At 44.7% G+C, this 17,376-nt stretch overlaps 1 protein-coding gene across 8 annotated transcripts in view; it reads right to left on the bottom strand.

Moving 5' to 3' along the window:
- AMPD2 (adenosine monophosphate deaminase 2) overlaps nucleotides 1-17,376 on the bottom strand; it is a 505,052-nt gene that overhangs the window by 49,902 nt on the left and 437,774 nt on the right. For all 8 annotated transcript variants that reach the window (XM_078644773.1, XM_078644774.1, XM_078644777.1 and 5 more), the window contains 3 exons: nucleotides 15,859-15,988; nucleotides 13,342-13,536; nucleotides 582-713 (listed from right to left, as the gene is read on the bottom strand). In XM_078644773.1, the coding sequence (XP_078500899.1) occupies nucleotides 582-713; nucleotides 13,342-13,536; nucleotides 15,859-15,988 (457 nt within the window). The remainder of the gene's footprint in view (nucleotides 1-581; nucleotides 714-13,341; nucleotides 13,537-15,858; nucleotides 15,989-17,376) is intronic.

Raw genomic sequence — 17,376 nt, 5'->3', positions numbered from 1 at the left:
ATACAGACAAAGTACTACTGCTAGACAGAAACAAGGAGAGTCATTACACTGACAGAAATGTTGTCAGAATGGCCTTTGTACACTATGTGATCCCACTTGTCACAGCGTGGGTCTCTGTGCAAACATTGGCCCTTTAGGTCCCTGGGTAGGCCTCTGTTTGAACATTGGCTCCTAAGGCCCCCAGAATTATTGCAATACATAATTCAGACTCTTGATCCCCACAGTGATTGTGGTGTACACACTATGGATTCAATGCACAAATTGGCTGTCAGACTGACCTCCAAATGGATCAGTGCACATCGATTTCTCGAGCGCCAATGCCAGTGTCAGAGTATGTCTGGGGCGCGAGTCCAATGGTGCGCCTCAGTGTACACATAAGCCTTATAGATCTTTGGGTCATTTTAGTGTGCAATTCATTCTCCGGGGCCCCAGGATCATCCCAGTGATAACCATCCCACTGAGATCAGCCTCAGAGTGGTGCTCACACTTATGACTGACATAAGAATACGTCTCACTGCAAACATCAGCCTTGAGTTCTCAGGGTTGGACCCGCGCTCCACTGACTAGATGCTGCGCCTTACCTTAATGATATGAGCAAAGTATTTCCCAGAGACACGGTTGTCCGTCTTGATGAAGATCTCACGCAGGATGGACTCTCCAATTGGGTTGTATTTGGCATTGAACTTATCGAAGCGGTGAAAGGTGTTACGGTCCTGAAGGAGTACAAAAAAAAATAATAAAATCTATCATACAAACATGTACCAGTTTACACTTCCTAAGCCCTCCTCTTTTCTAAATTTTCCTGAGAATTTAAATTTCCTTTGAAATAGTTACTTATCTGCGTTCATACTTCTATGGGTCATATCTTTTAACAAGTCTTCCTACATATCAAGTAGAATTACACAAAACCTTTACACCCGAGCAAGTTTTTGAAGTAGCACTTGACAGGGTTCTGTATCTTTAAAATACTTATTCCTGCTATGGCTTCCCTCAACGGCAGCCGAAATTGTTAACTACCGACATATATGTGTGATTCTGTTGAATACTTCCATTTTAGATTCCTCGCCCTTTCAAATTACCCCAGACACCAAACAGGATATGGCAGTTATTCAGCAATAGCTCCCACGGCCAACAGGTGGTGCCTCAGGACCCTGTTGTGGGTTTGCCCAACCTCCGTAAATGATGATGCAAAGCCATATATATTCGCCATCCATGCATTACAGTTCCTTTTTTCTGCACCTTTTAATGCAGAACCAGAGCTCAGCTCTGGATGTTTTTGTCAGTTTACCGACTTCCCAAAAACATTCTAACAGTGTGCTAGGGAAAATGTTTTCTCCAAAGACTGCAAGCTATAAATCTTGCATGTCTGTAGGAAGTAGGTGTTGGTCATTTACCCACACAATGTCTGCCTTGAGTACTTGGGTTCCAAGCATGGCTAAAAGTCCTGCGACAAGTGCTCCCTGATGCATCTGAAGGCTATCAGGAAGTCCACAGCTAAGCTGTATGTCGCCAAACACAAGACGCGAGTCTGGTCACATTCAAAATCCTGGGCCAGCTCCTGAGTCTTGGTTACAGTCAAGGGCACCGTCCTTGGGTAGGTCCAGGATAAAGTTGAAAGACAAGTCTCAACGCAAAATCAAAAAAATCTAATCAAGAGTCTACTCCTTCCCACTGCTACTGCTACAAAGAGAGGTCATGCCATTTGGATTCCAAGAACCAGAATTCACTGCCATAGTCCCATATCGATTTGATTCTATAGGTGGAGTTGATGCACCCCATACTGAATCTCAGGCAGGCTGAGGCCTTCAGGGAGGCACTGCTGTAGTTTTTAAGACAATGTGGGATATCCTCAAGGCCCCACTGATTCACCAGTAGGCGGACTTTCATGGTCGTGGCCTACAATGGCGTTGATTGACCAAGTTAGAGACATGTCCTGACCTGTGCCAGCAGCAGACCGCACCTCCAGGCCTTTATTGATGGCAACACCAGTCTTGGCTGGTTCAGCGCCGACATCGGCACTGGAGGAGCCAATTCAAGATCCAAACCCAACAACACATTCCGATCCGGAGCTGAATTTGACTAGATCTCACCCTATGTGATATTCTGAAACTAGCAAATCCCTCCCGCTACCTATGGAAGACTCCCCAACTATGCCGCTACCTCAATTCCAGTTTAATAGATGGCTGGAGGCTATTTTTGGATCTGATTCTGATGCTCTACAAGATAGTCCGCATGTTCCTCGTGATGAAGATGACTAGGAGGTGACCTAGTAAAAAGAGGGCCCCTAAACGCTAATAGCAGAAGAAGACAACAGCAGGGAAAAGAGCGAATTCAAAAAGCAACAAGAACATACTTCTCCATTACTTTACAGCCAGGTACGACTCAGTGAATAATCAATATGAGTTAGTCCGTCTCAATTTATATTTTAATATTGATTGCATATTTATTAATATTGGATGACTAGGAGGTGGACAAGTTAACCCTTCCTCACTACACTGGGGTTGGTCTGCATTTAGAACTGCAAAATGCTAGTGGCCTTGACACTTCCCCTGAGAAAGAGCTGGACTCACCACTGGGGATCCCTACTGAAGACAGCTTTTGCAGTAGTGGTTCATACAGCCACAGAGGTGCTAAAATTGCAATTGTCAACTAGGGAAACTAAAGTAAATTTGCTCCCAGAATTTCGCAGCCAGGCCCTTTAACTCATAACATGTTGTTGCCTTTCAATGATGCTGTAATTGAGGCTTTGATAGAAGCATGGTCTACGCCCTGTTGTGTGCAGCCAGCGAGCCACCCTATTGTTAGGGGGGACTAGCTGGCCCCTGGGGACCTAGCCTTTTTATTGCAGCATCTAATACTGGGAAGCCTAGTCATACAGATTTCTGTGAATAAGGTAAACCCCAATGCTACCCACACAGGTGTGCTGGACAGGGAATCAAAATATACTAATGTGTTAGGAAGGAGAGTTACCTTTTCTGCCAGTTTGGCTCTGAGTTTCCTAAACATGGTTTGCCTTTTGGGGCAAAATATACATGCTCTCTGGAATATGATGAGGAAAATCTTGCCTGTCCTTTTGCAGGAGTTTCTGAACTTGTTCGCTCAGATGGTTCACAATGGACAAGCTCAGGCCAAGTACATTTTACAGCCGATCTAGACACCATGGGCTGTGTTGGCATTGTTATGGGCACCAATGTGCTGGTCCGGCGCTAAGTCTGGATGTGTTCCACAGGTTTCTCTTGCGACGTACAAGTGCCCCTCATGGATATGTTGTTTCATGACTCCAGAGCGGCTCTTCATAGAATAACCAAACTCAGCATTGGAGCATTTCAAAGATAGCCTGACTACAGCTCCCTCCTTGAATTTATTGTCCTCGACTTGCCAATTTTCCAGAAGTACTAGAAATTCTGAGCTTACTCTTACCAATCATTCCAGCCTTTGAAGTAGCATGCACAGCCTTTTTGTGGCTTTAAGGGATGAGGTGGTAGATAAGGCTGTACCCATCAGCAGGGAGGGGGTTGCTGATCCTGCAGTGGCTACTGCCAAGCCACTCTGATTCCCCTTCAGTAACTGAAGTCAATACAAGGCAGCTTCTGTTTGTTGTCTGCCCAGTTTGCATGCAATTGCTTCAGATTGGTGGGTCTTAGAGTTTGGTCTAAATTGTTATGCCCTCCCTTTACTAGTAACCTCTCCCTCATGTTGCTCCAGTTTTTACGTGGACTTTGGCAGAGCATGCTGCTATCCTCTTCCAGGAAGCGCAGACTCGGCTGCTTGATAAAGGAGCAATAGAGAAAGCCCCCGAGGCAGAGAAGGGTATAGGGTGCTCCTCCCGGCACCTCTTGGTGCCCAGGAAACATGGCAGGCTGAGTCTGATCCTCGATCTTCGGTTTATGAACACCTTCCTTTGGAAAGACAAATGCAAAATGCTAACTATGGCCCAGGTTCTCACAGCTTTACACCCTGAGGATAAGATGGTGTTTTTAAAATATCAGGATGAATACTTTCATGTACACATCTTGCAGTCCACAAGTGTTTCCTCCTCTTTGTGGTGAGGCCATAACACTTCCAGTTCACTCTCCTGCCCTTCATCCTCACCTTGGCTCCCTGAGTATTGGGAGGGTGATACAGTGGTCACAGACCATCTTCTAAGGATGGGGATACAAGTATCCCCGTAATTCGATGACTGGCTGTTGAAAGTGGACTTGCCACAGTAAGTCGCAGACCTCCTACAGACAGTGGTCTCATTGCTGTCCTCCCTGAGATTCTCTCTCAACAAACACACATCCCATTTTCAGCTGTTACAGAGGATTCCCTTTATAGGGAGTGCCCTGGATATAGTGGCTTTCAAAGCCTTTCTGCTGCTGAAACAAGCAGGGTGGTATGCTGTCCTGAGTGCTGAAGCTACGGTCATGCTGCCCTTTCAGACTTTGTAAGTTTACCTGATCAGCCCTCCTTCTTTAAGTCACTGGTTGTGATGTAAGTATTTACTTATGCCTTTTCTTACACTGTGTGGGACTTTGAACCCATGTAAATCTTTTCTTTGAGGCTGCTGGACCTTAAGAGAAAATGTTACTTACCTTACAAGCATCAGTTCATAGTGTGTAGTTCTGTAGATTCACATGCTTTGCACACTGCTGCCATCTAGTGTTGCGCTCGAACATTTGCAAGTTGTTTTTCTTCGAATAAGTCTTTTGAGTCACAAGATGCAGTGTGGCTCCACCTTGAGTGGAGTGGGCAATGTGCATGGGCACTGATTCCATGTCAGACTGTTTTCGCACAGTGCGTGTGAGTAAGTATGGAGTGGCAAGTGAACAGAGAATGGTGCATCAGGTGCACTGTTAAAGCTAGATAGGTAATAAGAGAAGAGATTGCAAGTAGAGACACATGCTTCCACAAAGGAGAGTAGGTTGATGTGAATCTACAGCACTACATGCTACAAACAGATACATGCAGGGTAAGTAACATTTTCCATTTGCGGCATATGTTGTTTTGATGCACATGCTATGCATAGACTGTAAAGCAGTATCCCATACAAGCTGTGACTAGGATGTGGATGATGGAAATGTCTGTAGATGGGTTCGCAAGATAAATAGGCACACCATAGCCTTTAGGCAGGCTAAGATATCCACACAATAATGTTTAGTACAGGTGTGTGGGGTTGATCAAGTAGCTGCCTTACAGATGTGACTAATGAAGGCCACGTGGCTGCTCTTTTTGCTTTATGGTAGCAGGTTTTGATGTACTTGACTATCCATCTGGCTCTCTTTAAGAGATAGGCTGGCATTTGTGAGGTTTTGCAAAGGCTACAAACCACTGATCAGACCTGCAGAAGAGCTTGGTCCTGTTGATGTAATTCATGTGAGCATGTTTAACAACTATTGTATGTAGGCTCTCTCTGTTACTGAGTCTGGCAGAGGGAAAAGGAAAGCATTTCTATATTCTGGTTGAGGTGTATAGGGAAGTTCACCTTGGGAAGGAACTTTAGGTTGGTTCTGAGAACTATCTGGTGCCTGTGAATCTAGACAAAGGATTCATGAATTGTATGGGTCTGTAGCTCAATAATGCATCTGACAGATGTTATGGCACAAAGAAAGTCACTTCCCATGAAAGGAATTGCAATGGTCAAGAATGCAAGGGTTCATTTGGTGGCTCAATGAAATTGGGAAGGATCACATTGCGTTTCCATACAGGGGCAAGGGTATAACCCCCTTGAGACTTTCGATAAAGGCTTTGATTGCTGGGATTCAAAAGAGGGAGGTGAGTTTCCTGTTTTGCAAGTATGTGGCCATTGCAGCTATATATAGCCATATTGAAGTGTAGGCAAGGCCTGACTTTTGTGGATGATAACAAACAATATTTTAGACACTAGGCTTAAAAAGGTCCAGTTGATTGGAGATGAAATAGCGGATAAACCATTTCCACTTTGCAGCATACAAGGCCCATGTAGTAGGCCTGCAAGATTCATGGAGGATGTCCATGCATTGCTGCAGGAGATGCAGGGAGGTGAACAGGCGGACCTCAAGTGTTGGGTAGCTAGACCGAGCGGCCTCAGGGTCTGGGTGCTTGATCTGGTCTTGGTTCTGTGTGAGAAGGTCAGGCCTGTTGGGGAGGTTCTCCTGGGGGCTGATAGACATCTTGTGGAGTGTTGAGTACAAGGGCTATCTGGCCTACGAGGCGGCTACTAGGATAAGCATTAGAGATGTTTACCACATCTTACGTACTAGATGCAGAAGCAATGGGACAGGCAGGAATGCATAGGTAAAGATTTCTGTCTAATTCATCCATTGCCCATGGATGGTGAGTGTGGGAACCTGCAGGCAAAATGTTGCCATTTTGTGTTTTTGGGAGTAGTGTATCTGTGGAATGCCCCAACGTAGAAACTACCATAGAAGGACTTGGAGCTGCGTTACCACTCGTGGACAAGTTGATGCGTCTTGCTGAGTAGGTCTGCAAGGTAGTTGTCCACTCTTGGAATGTACTCCGCCAGAAGATATATGCAGTGATAGCCAGCCCAATGCTAATCTCTCTTGCACTAGTGCCAGGAGCTGATGAGAGTGTGGGCTGCCCTGCTTCTGAAGGTTATACATGGCAGTCGTGATGTCTGTGATAAGGACTAGCTTGTCTCAAATGATTTGAAGAAGGTCTTAACAGCGAGGTGAATGGCTAGCGGCTCGGGATAGTTTATGTGCCATCCCTTGCCATTGGGGTGCCCAACCCCTGTAGTGTCATATGGTCGCGATGAATCCCTCAACCTTCAAGAGAAGCATCCATGGTAATGATGACTTGGGGAATGGGGTTTGAGAAAAATCTGCCCAGCAACAGGTTGCTGCAATTCAACCACTTCAGAGAGAAATGGGTGCAGGCGTTTACCAACATTATATGTTCCCAGTGACCCTCCTCTTGTGACCAATGAGCCAAGAGTATTTCCTGAAACTGGCTCATGTGGAGCTTGGCGTGATGTACTAGGCGATGCAGGATGCTATCATCCATAGAAGGCGCATGACAGTTCTGACTATGTTTGCATTGGAGATAGTTTTGCCCTCAGATATTGTCTCCTCTGCTTTTTTCTCAGAATATTGTGTATACCCCTGATGTCACTGGGGGAGGGCTTATACTTTTTCTCAATGCTGGGCTTTGTTAACCTAGCCTTCACAGGTTCCTTGACTGTCTCAGTGGCAGACTTGAGCATGCCCTTTAACTGGCAGAAATGTCACTCTCTGCTCTGACTTGGATAGCACCTCGATGAGGAATTTTTTTCCTCATGGATGAACTGCATGTACACCTTTTGGAAGGTAGCCTCCCACTGACTGACCTCGTGATAGGCCATGGTATCGTTGGGGGAGATTCCCTAACAAGGTAATGGTTGAGGCCTGGGTTGCCTGAGGGGTCAACATTGTAGTCTTTCCATGGGTCGTCAATGGGCCCTGGCTCAAAGGGTGCATTATAAGGATCCACAGGGCTAAAAGTGATGCCTTGGTTGTAAGGGTAGTGGAAGATCACACTTGTGAGTCTGGTGGAGGCAGTGGGGCTGGTGTACCTGGGCATGGTGGTAGTGGAGATGAAGGAGGCAGTGGAGGTGAAGCATAGGGGAGATTGCTGGTTCCCCTGTCTCTATGCATCTTGGGCATGGGACCTTGAGGGGCCTCTGATGTAAGGTCCTCCTCAAATACCAACTTCCTCTTCCAAAGCAGAGTCTGTGGGCTTGAGGGGAGGTGGTTATGCCATAATCTTCCCAGTAAGGGGTTGAATTAAGATGGTTTCTGCCTCACATTGAGCTCCTCTGATAGCCTTTGTAGGATCGACTGTGCCCAATCTTCTGCGCTAGTCTTCAAAAGGTGTTCTCAGGGTCAATGATGGCTTCAGAGTTGACGAGGGGATGGGCACTGGCATCAATGAAACCTTCAGCTGCAAATGGAGTCAAAGCTTGTCAGTGGTTTTGAAGGTCGACAGCCAAAAGCAGTTGACACCATTAGACGGCTTCTTCTTTTGTTCTGTGCCAGCCTGACAGAAAGTGGCAGAGACCTGACTCCCTTGGCAGTGGAGACCTGCTTTGGCACAAGGCCCCTTGGGAGGCTTTGAGTGGGTGTTGGAGCTGGCTGTACTTATGATCTTGAATGAAATATTCATTCAATGGTCGCTGGTGTTATGTGGCGGGGCACTATATGATTGGGGCGGTGGCAAGGCCTACACTTTGGGGAGCATATAATAACGGGACGTCTACACAGGAGCTTGGTTCGTGCCGTCAGCCACAAGCGTTGACGTCACACTTTATTTATACCTCCTGGTCCAAGCCTGGCCCAGGAGGGTGAAAGTGATACAAGTTATCGGATGGGCAGGGTGGCTCACTACATCTGGTTCTGGAGCCCAGTGGAGCTTCCTTTTCTTCCTTAGCGTTGAAGGTGCTGGAGGAGACAGCCTCTGAGCTGGGTATCAGCTGATGCTGTGGAAAGCCTGAAGGGTAGAGGTCCTCACTTTCCTCGGCGTGGAAGGGTTCTTGTTTGCTAAACATGTTGGGCGTGTTGGTGATATACTGCTGCTACATCTTGGGGTGTGCTTAATGCCTCTCTCTTCGGTACCGTAGTGTTTTCTTCGTCCGCAAGGCAAAAAAAGCTTGACATGAAGCATTGACATGGTTGGGGGAGACGAAGAGGTTACAAACCTCATGATGTTCCGACCACAGTTACTTTGCATGGCACAGAGGTCAGCACTGGAAGGGTATCCATTCCATTAGCCTGGGAGCATTCTCCAATATGCAAGGTCAATTGTATCAGCGAGAGAAAAAACAGGCGACAGAGTTTTGTCCGAATTTGGGTGTCTAGGATTCACCGCGTGGGCTAAAAAAATGAGGAGAACGCAGCGAGTCTTGGAGTGCTGCCAGTACACGTCCAAACCCCATGGAGGGATGGTGCCTATGTGCATTGCTCACTAAGAGTGAGTAACACTGCATACTATGACTCAAAAGACTTCTTCTAAGATAAACAATTAGCAAATGTCAGAACCCAACACTCAATGGCAGGAGTATGAAGAGCATGTGTTTCTACAGCAACACATGCTTTGACCATTATTTTACTCATTACAATCACTTATGCAAGCCATGGGTGTGAGCCTCAGGTGCTGTAAGTGGTGGTGCTGTACACCACCTTCTTTTTTGACAAGGTGTTACTCGGACACCATTTCTTCTAAAAGTAGGGTTACCCTGTACAAAATTTGTAAAGAAATAAGTGCCTGGGCACTTGTCAGGAGAACACTGCAGCTTGCACCACCCAATGCGCTACTAATGACAATTCAGCCTTTATATACATTAAAAACGACTAATACCTGTCACCCAAGCTATGTTTATAACTTTAGATGGCAAGTATTTGTCATTTTTTAAATATATAGATTTATTAAACAACTGTTATTGTGTTCATCACAAAATTAGACAAACAGTGCCATCATGTGGCTAGCCTTCCTGGTGCTAACCAATAAGAGCTTGTGCCGAACACCGGACACAACTGGCTCAAATTAAGCACTGGTGTACCCTTCTTTGTGGAGTAGTCCATCAGGCTCCCTACTTTCTTCTCTCCAGTACATCCTTCTAAGTAAGAAAGGCTTTATCACCTGGGCCCAAGGACAGTCCTTAGTTTTTATATAGATTGGGCTAGAGCACCAGGAGGATTACCAGTTCTTAGTCGGTGTAAAAAGAAGGAAGGGCAGTTCAGAAATGGACTTCATTGACATTGATCATCCTCTGTATTAAGATGTCTATACCTTGGCCAAAAAGGAGCCTCCTGAGTGCCTTCAGGCTCACTTCACCAGAGCCAAGGCTGCCACTATGGCTTTACCTAGGGGTGCTCTTGTGCTGGACATCTGTGAGGTTGCTACATAGATGTCTGTCCGCACCTTCACTAGGCATTATTGTATCAACTCTTAGGTCTGCAGGGAGGGCCAATTTGGACGTTTGGTCACGTAAGACCTCATGACGTAACCTACTCAGGCCTACCACCTTTTTGGAGTATACAGCTTTGGCATCTATTCAAAAGGTAAGGACTATGTGTTTAGAATTACCCATCTGGTGGATACGCTACCTAACTGCAGACTTCTTGCAGACCCACCATCATTCCTCTTCTATGTAATGTACTCTTGAAAGGCATATAGGCTAATTTTATATCCAACACACTTTCCGATTTCCGATTCTTTTGTTACTGATGTCAGCATGTATATGTGGTGCATAAATACAGCTCTGCATCATCATTTTTGGAGGCGGGAAAAGCTTCAGAATACTCTGAGGGTGTCTCCTACTGGCATGTGGGAGCTATTACAGAAAAACCTATGGATCCATTCTAGTGCCTGGGGAAAATCTATAGGATGCGGAATCTGCAAGTAGATAGTGCATATATAGAGTATCCGCCAGAAAGAGCGTTACCAGGGATAAGCAACTTCTTTATCCTCAGGGCAAGGCATCAGGGAGGATGGGTCTATGAAACTAAGGAAGATACCCACACTGAAATCCAAATGTTACAGACAACTGTCTTCTCCAGTATGGGGTCTGCCTCAGATTTATAGCCCTTAGAACAGAAATACCCATGCCATTTATAAACTGTCTGCTAACAGAAACAGTGACCTACAACACCAACATCGTAAATTACAAAGCATTGCTTAGGACTTCTAAATACACTAGGCTTGATAATCATCCGTGATAAGACCATTTTATAAGAGCATTTCACCTTTATAGTTGAATTGTAGGTCATTTATTCAAAGGCTCTCCCCTTTCTTCCATTATTTTATGCTAATAACCCAACTTTGCCATATAAACAGCAAAATCTTCTCAAATAGAATCAGGGGGCACCTCCTACTCACTCCTCTCCAGTGTTAAACTAGCTCTCCAGTCGCCTGGGCAGTTCTACACTCACTTCTTTTAGCTTCCTATGCTCTTCTTCTGCTCATGCCTTTTTTAGTCAGCATTCCAAACTTTTCTGCCCCTGACACTCTCCTTCTCTCCCATCCTTCTGTCCCGACCTGATTCCCTAGGTTACAAAATCGCATTACAATGAATCACCACTATCTCAGTTGATACTATTCTGGCCTGCTGTATTCCAGGTGTGTGGCCACAATTTCAGTAAAAAGATATCTGCCGCTCGAATGTTACCAGAAAATAAATGTCTTTATTAACTCTGCTAAGATGTGAGGTATTACTGTAACTCATGGAGGTTGATTTCCTATAATGGTGGATGTAACCAGTCAATCTTTTGAGCCCTATTGATATTATTCTGATATATGTATGTATATATATAATCGTGAACACGGCAGCTTGAGACTGCCGAAACGCGTAGATGTAACTTTGTCAACAAATAAAACAGACTGAGTGTTTTTAAAACCTACCTCGGATTGCCGGATGATTATTTATACAAGGACTGGATAATCTCATATCTGATTTATATATATATATATATATATATATATATCACCTAAAATTTAATGTTTATGTATTGTTCACTATAGAGCCCCATTGCAGTAAGGGGTAGGCTGAACCCCCGGCCTCCCCTGGTCACTTGTTTCTCTGTTTTTGGTTGCACATTAGAATATCACAACCAAAAATATAGTATGACTTAAGTGTTGCGTCCTAACTATGGTTCACAAAAATATGATCCCATCGGTTGCAGATTTTCTAATATTAACTTCAATGGGATGATATTTTTGTAAACTATATTGAAGGCAAGATATTTTTGTGAGACGACACTTAGGCCATGCTATTCTGGTGCCTTGTTTTTGTATTAAAATGCCACTACCAATCCGTCAGTCTGCTTTTTAGAGAACCATGTATCAGGTGTCCACACTTGTGGTAGACGTCAGATGCTCATCGGTGCATCAGAGATCCTCTCTGTCCCTATGAGGCTTAAAATGTACTGAATGAGCTCTGTCTGAAGGTACTACTCTGTCCATCTGTCTTATGTTTGTTTGTCTCTGGCTCAGATGTGGCAAATGGGAATCCTTTTTATATTTCACACATAAAACTGTAACTATTTATTAGCCTTTAGGTCAGAGCCACAGATTAATATGGGTAAAATGTGCTGCTATTGTGCAGCGTGTTGTCTTCAAGCCAGTGGCCTCGAGGGACACCATCAAAGTCTAACAGTATGGTGTGTGGTGCACGAGTGTGATTGCATGACCCTGTGCTTGCACCATCTACAAGCAAACCTCTCTGATCTGCGGGAAGGGATGCACCAGAGGCCACACCGCTCAACCAGCCCGGCGGCACTGCCCCAGGTAGACCCCGGCACCTTCTCGCTGGTCAGAGAGAGAGGAGACAAACCACCAGTGCAGTGTCTTTACTGCACCCATACCTAGTCTCCCACTGCCAGCGGCTCACTAACCTCCACCTGCAGAGCGTTATACGTTCACTCTACCCAACTGTAAATCTGACCTATCAAGAGTAGTGTTCTTCACATCGCAACATTGTTATGCTCAGAGGAGCAACTTTTCCTGTATCTAAACTTTCTGCGACCTGTGCTACTCCTTACCTCTAGCATGCTGGCTTCAAGGGGGACACCATCCACCCAACCGCTGGCGCACACACCATGGGTGATATCCATCTTGGTTGGCCACCTCTGTTCCATGTATCTAATTATCCTGCCAGGGAGGTACAAACGGCTGGAACGTGGACTCCCTGCCCTAGAATTCACCATAAATACTATAACCGAATATGCAACTGTTTGGTCCACTTGTCTCTAATATTTTTTTACCCAGGCCTAATTTTGCAGTGGAAAGCAGAATAATGCTGCAGCGGTTTCATACATTGCTCCCACCAGCAGTACAGAACCTTCCAGGACTGACAAGGTCTCCAGTGTTTAAAAAATAAACTCTATCGTAATGATCACAAAATTGGTGTTGTACCCTTACCCCTGCATCAGAAGAGCAGAGGGCATTGTCACCTGCTAGAAAGGGTTTAAAAGATGACCAGTAGAGACTTGGGTGTGTAGCTACATCCCAAAATTCTCTTTGCTGGAAGCCTCTTTCCGGATTCAGACCGTTTTAAAATATAGAGCGTATTTTCAGGCTGAAGTACAACGTGTTATTTTGTTGAAAGTATTCTAGGATCTTCCAGGAGGAGCTGGTGAGGCTTCTCCAAGTTGTGAAAGTGAGTGAAAACCTATGCTGAAATAGAATCCAATAAAGTGTGCTTTCCAGTAACCCACATTCTTCCTCAATCGCCTCTCTGTTTCCTGTCCCCAGCTGTGGGCCAGGCCCCTGGTTCACCTCCCCCATTGCCCAGCCAAGCATTTTCCTTCCATGATTACTTTTGCTATCCTAGCACTACAATTCATGATGAAACACTCTGGCAGACAAAATGTGGTAGCGTCCTACCGCATGCACGTCCAGGGTATCCACACTGAGGTCAAAGGCAGAAAGGTTCATGTTCTCGAACACCTCCTTCAGGGTCTGTTCCTTGCCATTCTCCACATGCACGATTTCTCCTGCACACTTTTTCATCGCCCGCTTGATGAAGCGTAGAAGGTGCTTCTGGTTCATGCATGACGAGGCGTGGATGTGCGTATCCACCTGAGAGGGAAGAACATGATCAGAGTCACTTGCAAGAGGAAGTCATAATTATTTATCAGAAACACAGGCTTCTCATACTCACCACATCTGGTCACTGGCCCCAAAACAAGAATTTGAAAAATAACCTGCTGGGAATTTACTAAAGATTGCAAGGAGATTGAAACTCATCTTCAGACTGTTTACTGGATTTATCACATAAGATCATCTCATCATTTGCTTTACCATATATTCCCCAAAGGACAATTTGGTGAGTAAGGTGCGAAATCCATAACAGACTGGAAGCTGCTAATCTAATGTCCTATGTAAATAATTACTCCTTTTTTAAATAGTATTCTGTGAAATACCCATATGTGTTGCAAGAAAAGGGCATGTTAGTTATTAGAGAGGAAGGGGGTGTGTGAAGTAGGTTACCAAAATAGTCCCTTAAATGTTGCTTGACACATTTGATCATTTTACCTAGCATCAAAGTCCAGTCAGAAGCGTTTACCAAAGGCATGGGTGTAATGCCATGCTCTACTATACATGACTCTGTCAGTGTAATGCAACCACATTTGAAGTGAAACCAGAGCTGCTTCCATACAGCAGAACAGGCATGCAGCATTCTACCTTAGCAAATATGTTTGACACTTTCTCTGTCCTGTCACCTGCCCGAAGGTCACAAGCCGCTAACAGGCGCTTCTACGTTAGCAATCCTGCTGATGTAATATCCATATTTTCTGACAAGTAGTGCATAAGCAATTCTTTAGGTGAAATAGGTCAACTGTGTGATTAACATGAAAATCAGAAATGACCGTAGGCAGGAAAGACTCGTATTTAACAACAACTTATGTCTTAGAAAAATCTTAAATAGTGTGTCTACTGGTAACGCTTGTAATCCATTGACTGGAAGCCTTCAAGTGACTGCAGCAAAAAAAAACTTTCATGAAAGGCGCTGTTCTGCCTATTGTGGAACTGAGTGCTGAATGTCCTTCTGCACATCGTGTGGTGTTAACTAACCTGTTTTTCGTCATGTTCCTTGTGACAAATGCTGTACTGTTTGCGGTGTTTGAAAACGGAGTTTTACAGCTCTGTGAGATTTGTATGGGTTGGCAGATGTTTCGGAAGCTATTGCAGTGCCTACTATGTCTTTGCTGAAATTCTTTACAGAGCCAATACTTAGAGCACCAATATGTGCTCTTTGGACAGTTGTATCATATGCCATGGTGTTGGTAAGTGGGAAAGCCCTAGAAAGGGCAGGCTGTTCCTCAGTTGGAGAAGATGCATTATAAAGTTTTTAAGCATTATTGGATGCACTAAAGACGAGACTAAAACTGGATGCAAGGGAGAATCAGCAGGAAGGTAGTTTGGTGGACAGGTGGACTTGTGATTGGTCAGATTGTAGTGGGCATATGACTGGACAGGTGGATGCATGGCTACCTAGGAACAAGGATGGATAGATTAGAGAAAGGGAGGACAAACAGCTGTGATAGCGTTTCTATATTTCATCTGCTTTCAAACAGCATAAAATCAACAACTAAAACGGTATGTCTGAGCTTAACAGGCAAATCTACTCCTGGGGGAATAAAATATAGTTCTTTTGTTAACAGAGAAAGACTGAGTGGATGGAGGTCTTCAACAAGTAACAGGTGACGTGGGTCTGGGGCACTAACTGAGTCAAGAAAGGCTAGCCATTGAGTAAGCTGAACAGCTGAAAAGTTGTCATATTAAATGCTCATGAGGTACAAAAAGAAAGCAGTTTTAGAAAGCACATGACAATACCTGCAATAGAACGCAGAACATTCTAAGGGGAATAACCCGGGGAGTTAGAGGTGGATCTTAAGGGAAAAGTCCTGAGAGACATTCACACATAGACATCCGCCAGAGCAGCAGGTCTACTAGTCTCATATAGAAGACCAAGCCAACAGTTACTCGATATGGGTGGCCAGGAGGTAGATGTACACGAGCGCCTACTCAGACTGTGTAGGGTGCTGTTCCTATTCCCTGGACAACCAGTGGTGGATATCCAAAACCTAAAGTCCATTGGGAGAAGCTGACAGGACATTAATTCAGTATGGACTTTAGATGTTCCCATAGAGATGCCAAAAGATCCCAATCCACTTTTATGTCAAGCAGTCTGGACACCGCTCCCCACTGGATGCGTTTGAGGACGGTCAGACCCCCATTTTGCATTACAGACCCTGATTGCATGATGCAAAAGCCGAGTTACCCAGGGAGTCACCTCTCTTCTGAGAGACAATTGTGCGATGAAGCTGCACCACTGTTAGTGAGAGCTCTGTGCACAGTCATGAAGAGGCAGGGAGAGTGGAGGGGTCAGCTCCATACCTTGCGGATGTTGTAGAAGTCACGGTGGGGCACCTTCTTCTGCCCAGCCAGCTCCTTCATCTCATTCAGGAGTACGTGCATCTGGTACTTGGAGCTCAGATACTGCAGCCGCCGGTAACAGAATGACTTTCTGTGAGAAAAAAGGATGGAATATTACAGCAATCGAGGAGTAAGAGGCTGTTATAGTCACCAAAAGCAGAAGTCTGAGCAAATAGTGGTGGACAGAGAAGTATCCTCAGAGAGTGCACAGCAATTTACTACACAACTGCCTAGTAATCCAGCAGCTCTCTGAAGCAGACTGGTGAGACTTCCACCCTGACTCCACAATTAATCTGTGGCCATTTGACATGGTCTTTTCCTTGAAACAAATTAACCTTTAGGTCGTTTTGAGGTCTTTGGTTCTCTCTTTGAAGCCTAAAATACTTTTATTACCAAGGAATTGAGTAATTTATTGCCTTTACCCATCAGTGATGATGTTCTAGACACACCTTGGTATTACTAAGTGTGAATAGTGTGAGACCTACTGTGACTGTATCACAGAAGTGTGTTAGCTGATGTAGAAAAACATCTGTAACCTGTTAAGATTGCAGTTGGAAAGTGCGCAGTTGGCGTACTTGTTAATGCTGATACACACGGTTCGAGTAAAGTTTGTGGCTGATGTGTAAAGTCTATATAGTACATTAAATTTAGAATAGTGACAATAGCAGAACATTTATGGATTGTGTACAGTTTTTCAGTGAACACATATTAGCTCAAACAAAGGCTGTCCACTGCAGAACCATCTACCAAGTTACTGTGGGGATTTACAAGTCACTTTAAGGTATGACTTTTGTAAAAACCCAAACATTTTGCTTTATCAGCCGTTAGATTTAGTCTTCACTGAAGACTGACCTCCTCTGTCTCAGCCGTCATGTATATATTTTGTTGCCTGAACCTACCTGCCTCCCCAGGACAAACCACACTTGTCATATCAATGATGCCCAACACAGGAAAGACCTGTGGTTTTCTACACGGGATAATGTTTTTATTAAAAATGTACATAGAAATGTGAAAAGGTTATAGATAACAGCAGGAAGAAATAGACTCTAGCAGAAGATTAAAGAGATGTATTGGAAAAATATCCAACATATGCAAACCAAAGATCTTTGCCCAGCTCCATCATTCTAGTGACTGCCAACATTCCGACATGCTAGAATAGATAGAGTCCCAGTGACTTCACTGGGGCAGAAGCTCATTAGAACACATTTCTGGCCTTTATGCATAATCAACCAGCACTAATGGTTTCAAACTCTTTCTCCACAGTGGCCCATAATGTGTATTCAAGCTTACCCAGAAGCTTTCTCAGGGAAATGTTCTGGTTATTGTGGTGGAACGAGTGTCCCATCTTTGGCCACAAATGCAAGCTTCATACCCTCTTGTTGTTAATGCTCTGTGATGGATGTCACTATGACCAAATGAACCAATTACTGTCTCCCCACTTAGACAGAGACTAACTTCTCATCCACTACAGCCCATAGT

The sequence above is a fragment of the Lissotriton helveticus genome, chromosome 5_1 (genome assembly GCF_964261635.1).
Source record: "Lissotriton helveticus chromosome 5_1, aLisHel1.1, whole genome shotgun sequence".
NCBI classification, from domain to species: Eukaryota; Metazoa; Chordata; class Amphibia; order Caudata; family Salamandridae; genus Lissotriton; species Lissotriton helveticus.
This window is presented reverse-complemented; position numbering and strand designations above follow the sequence as displayed.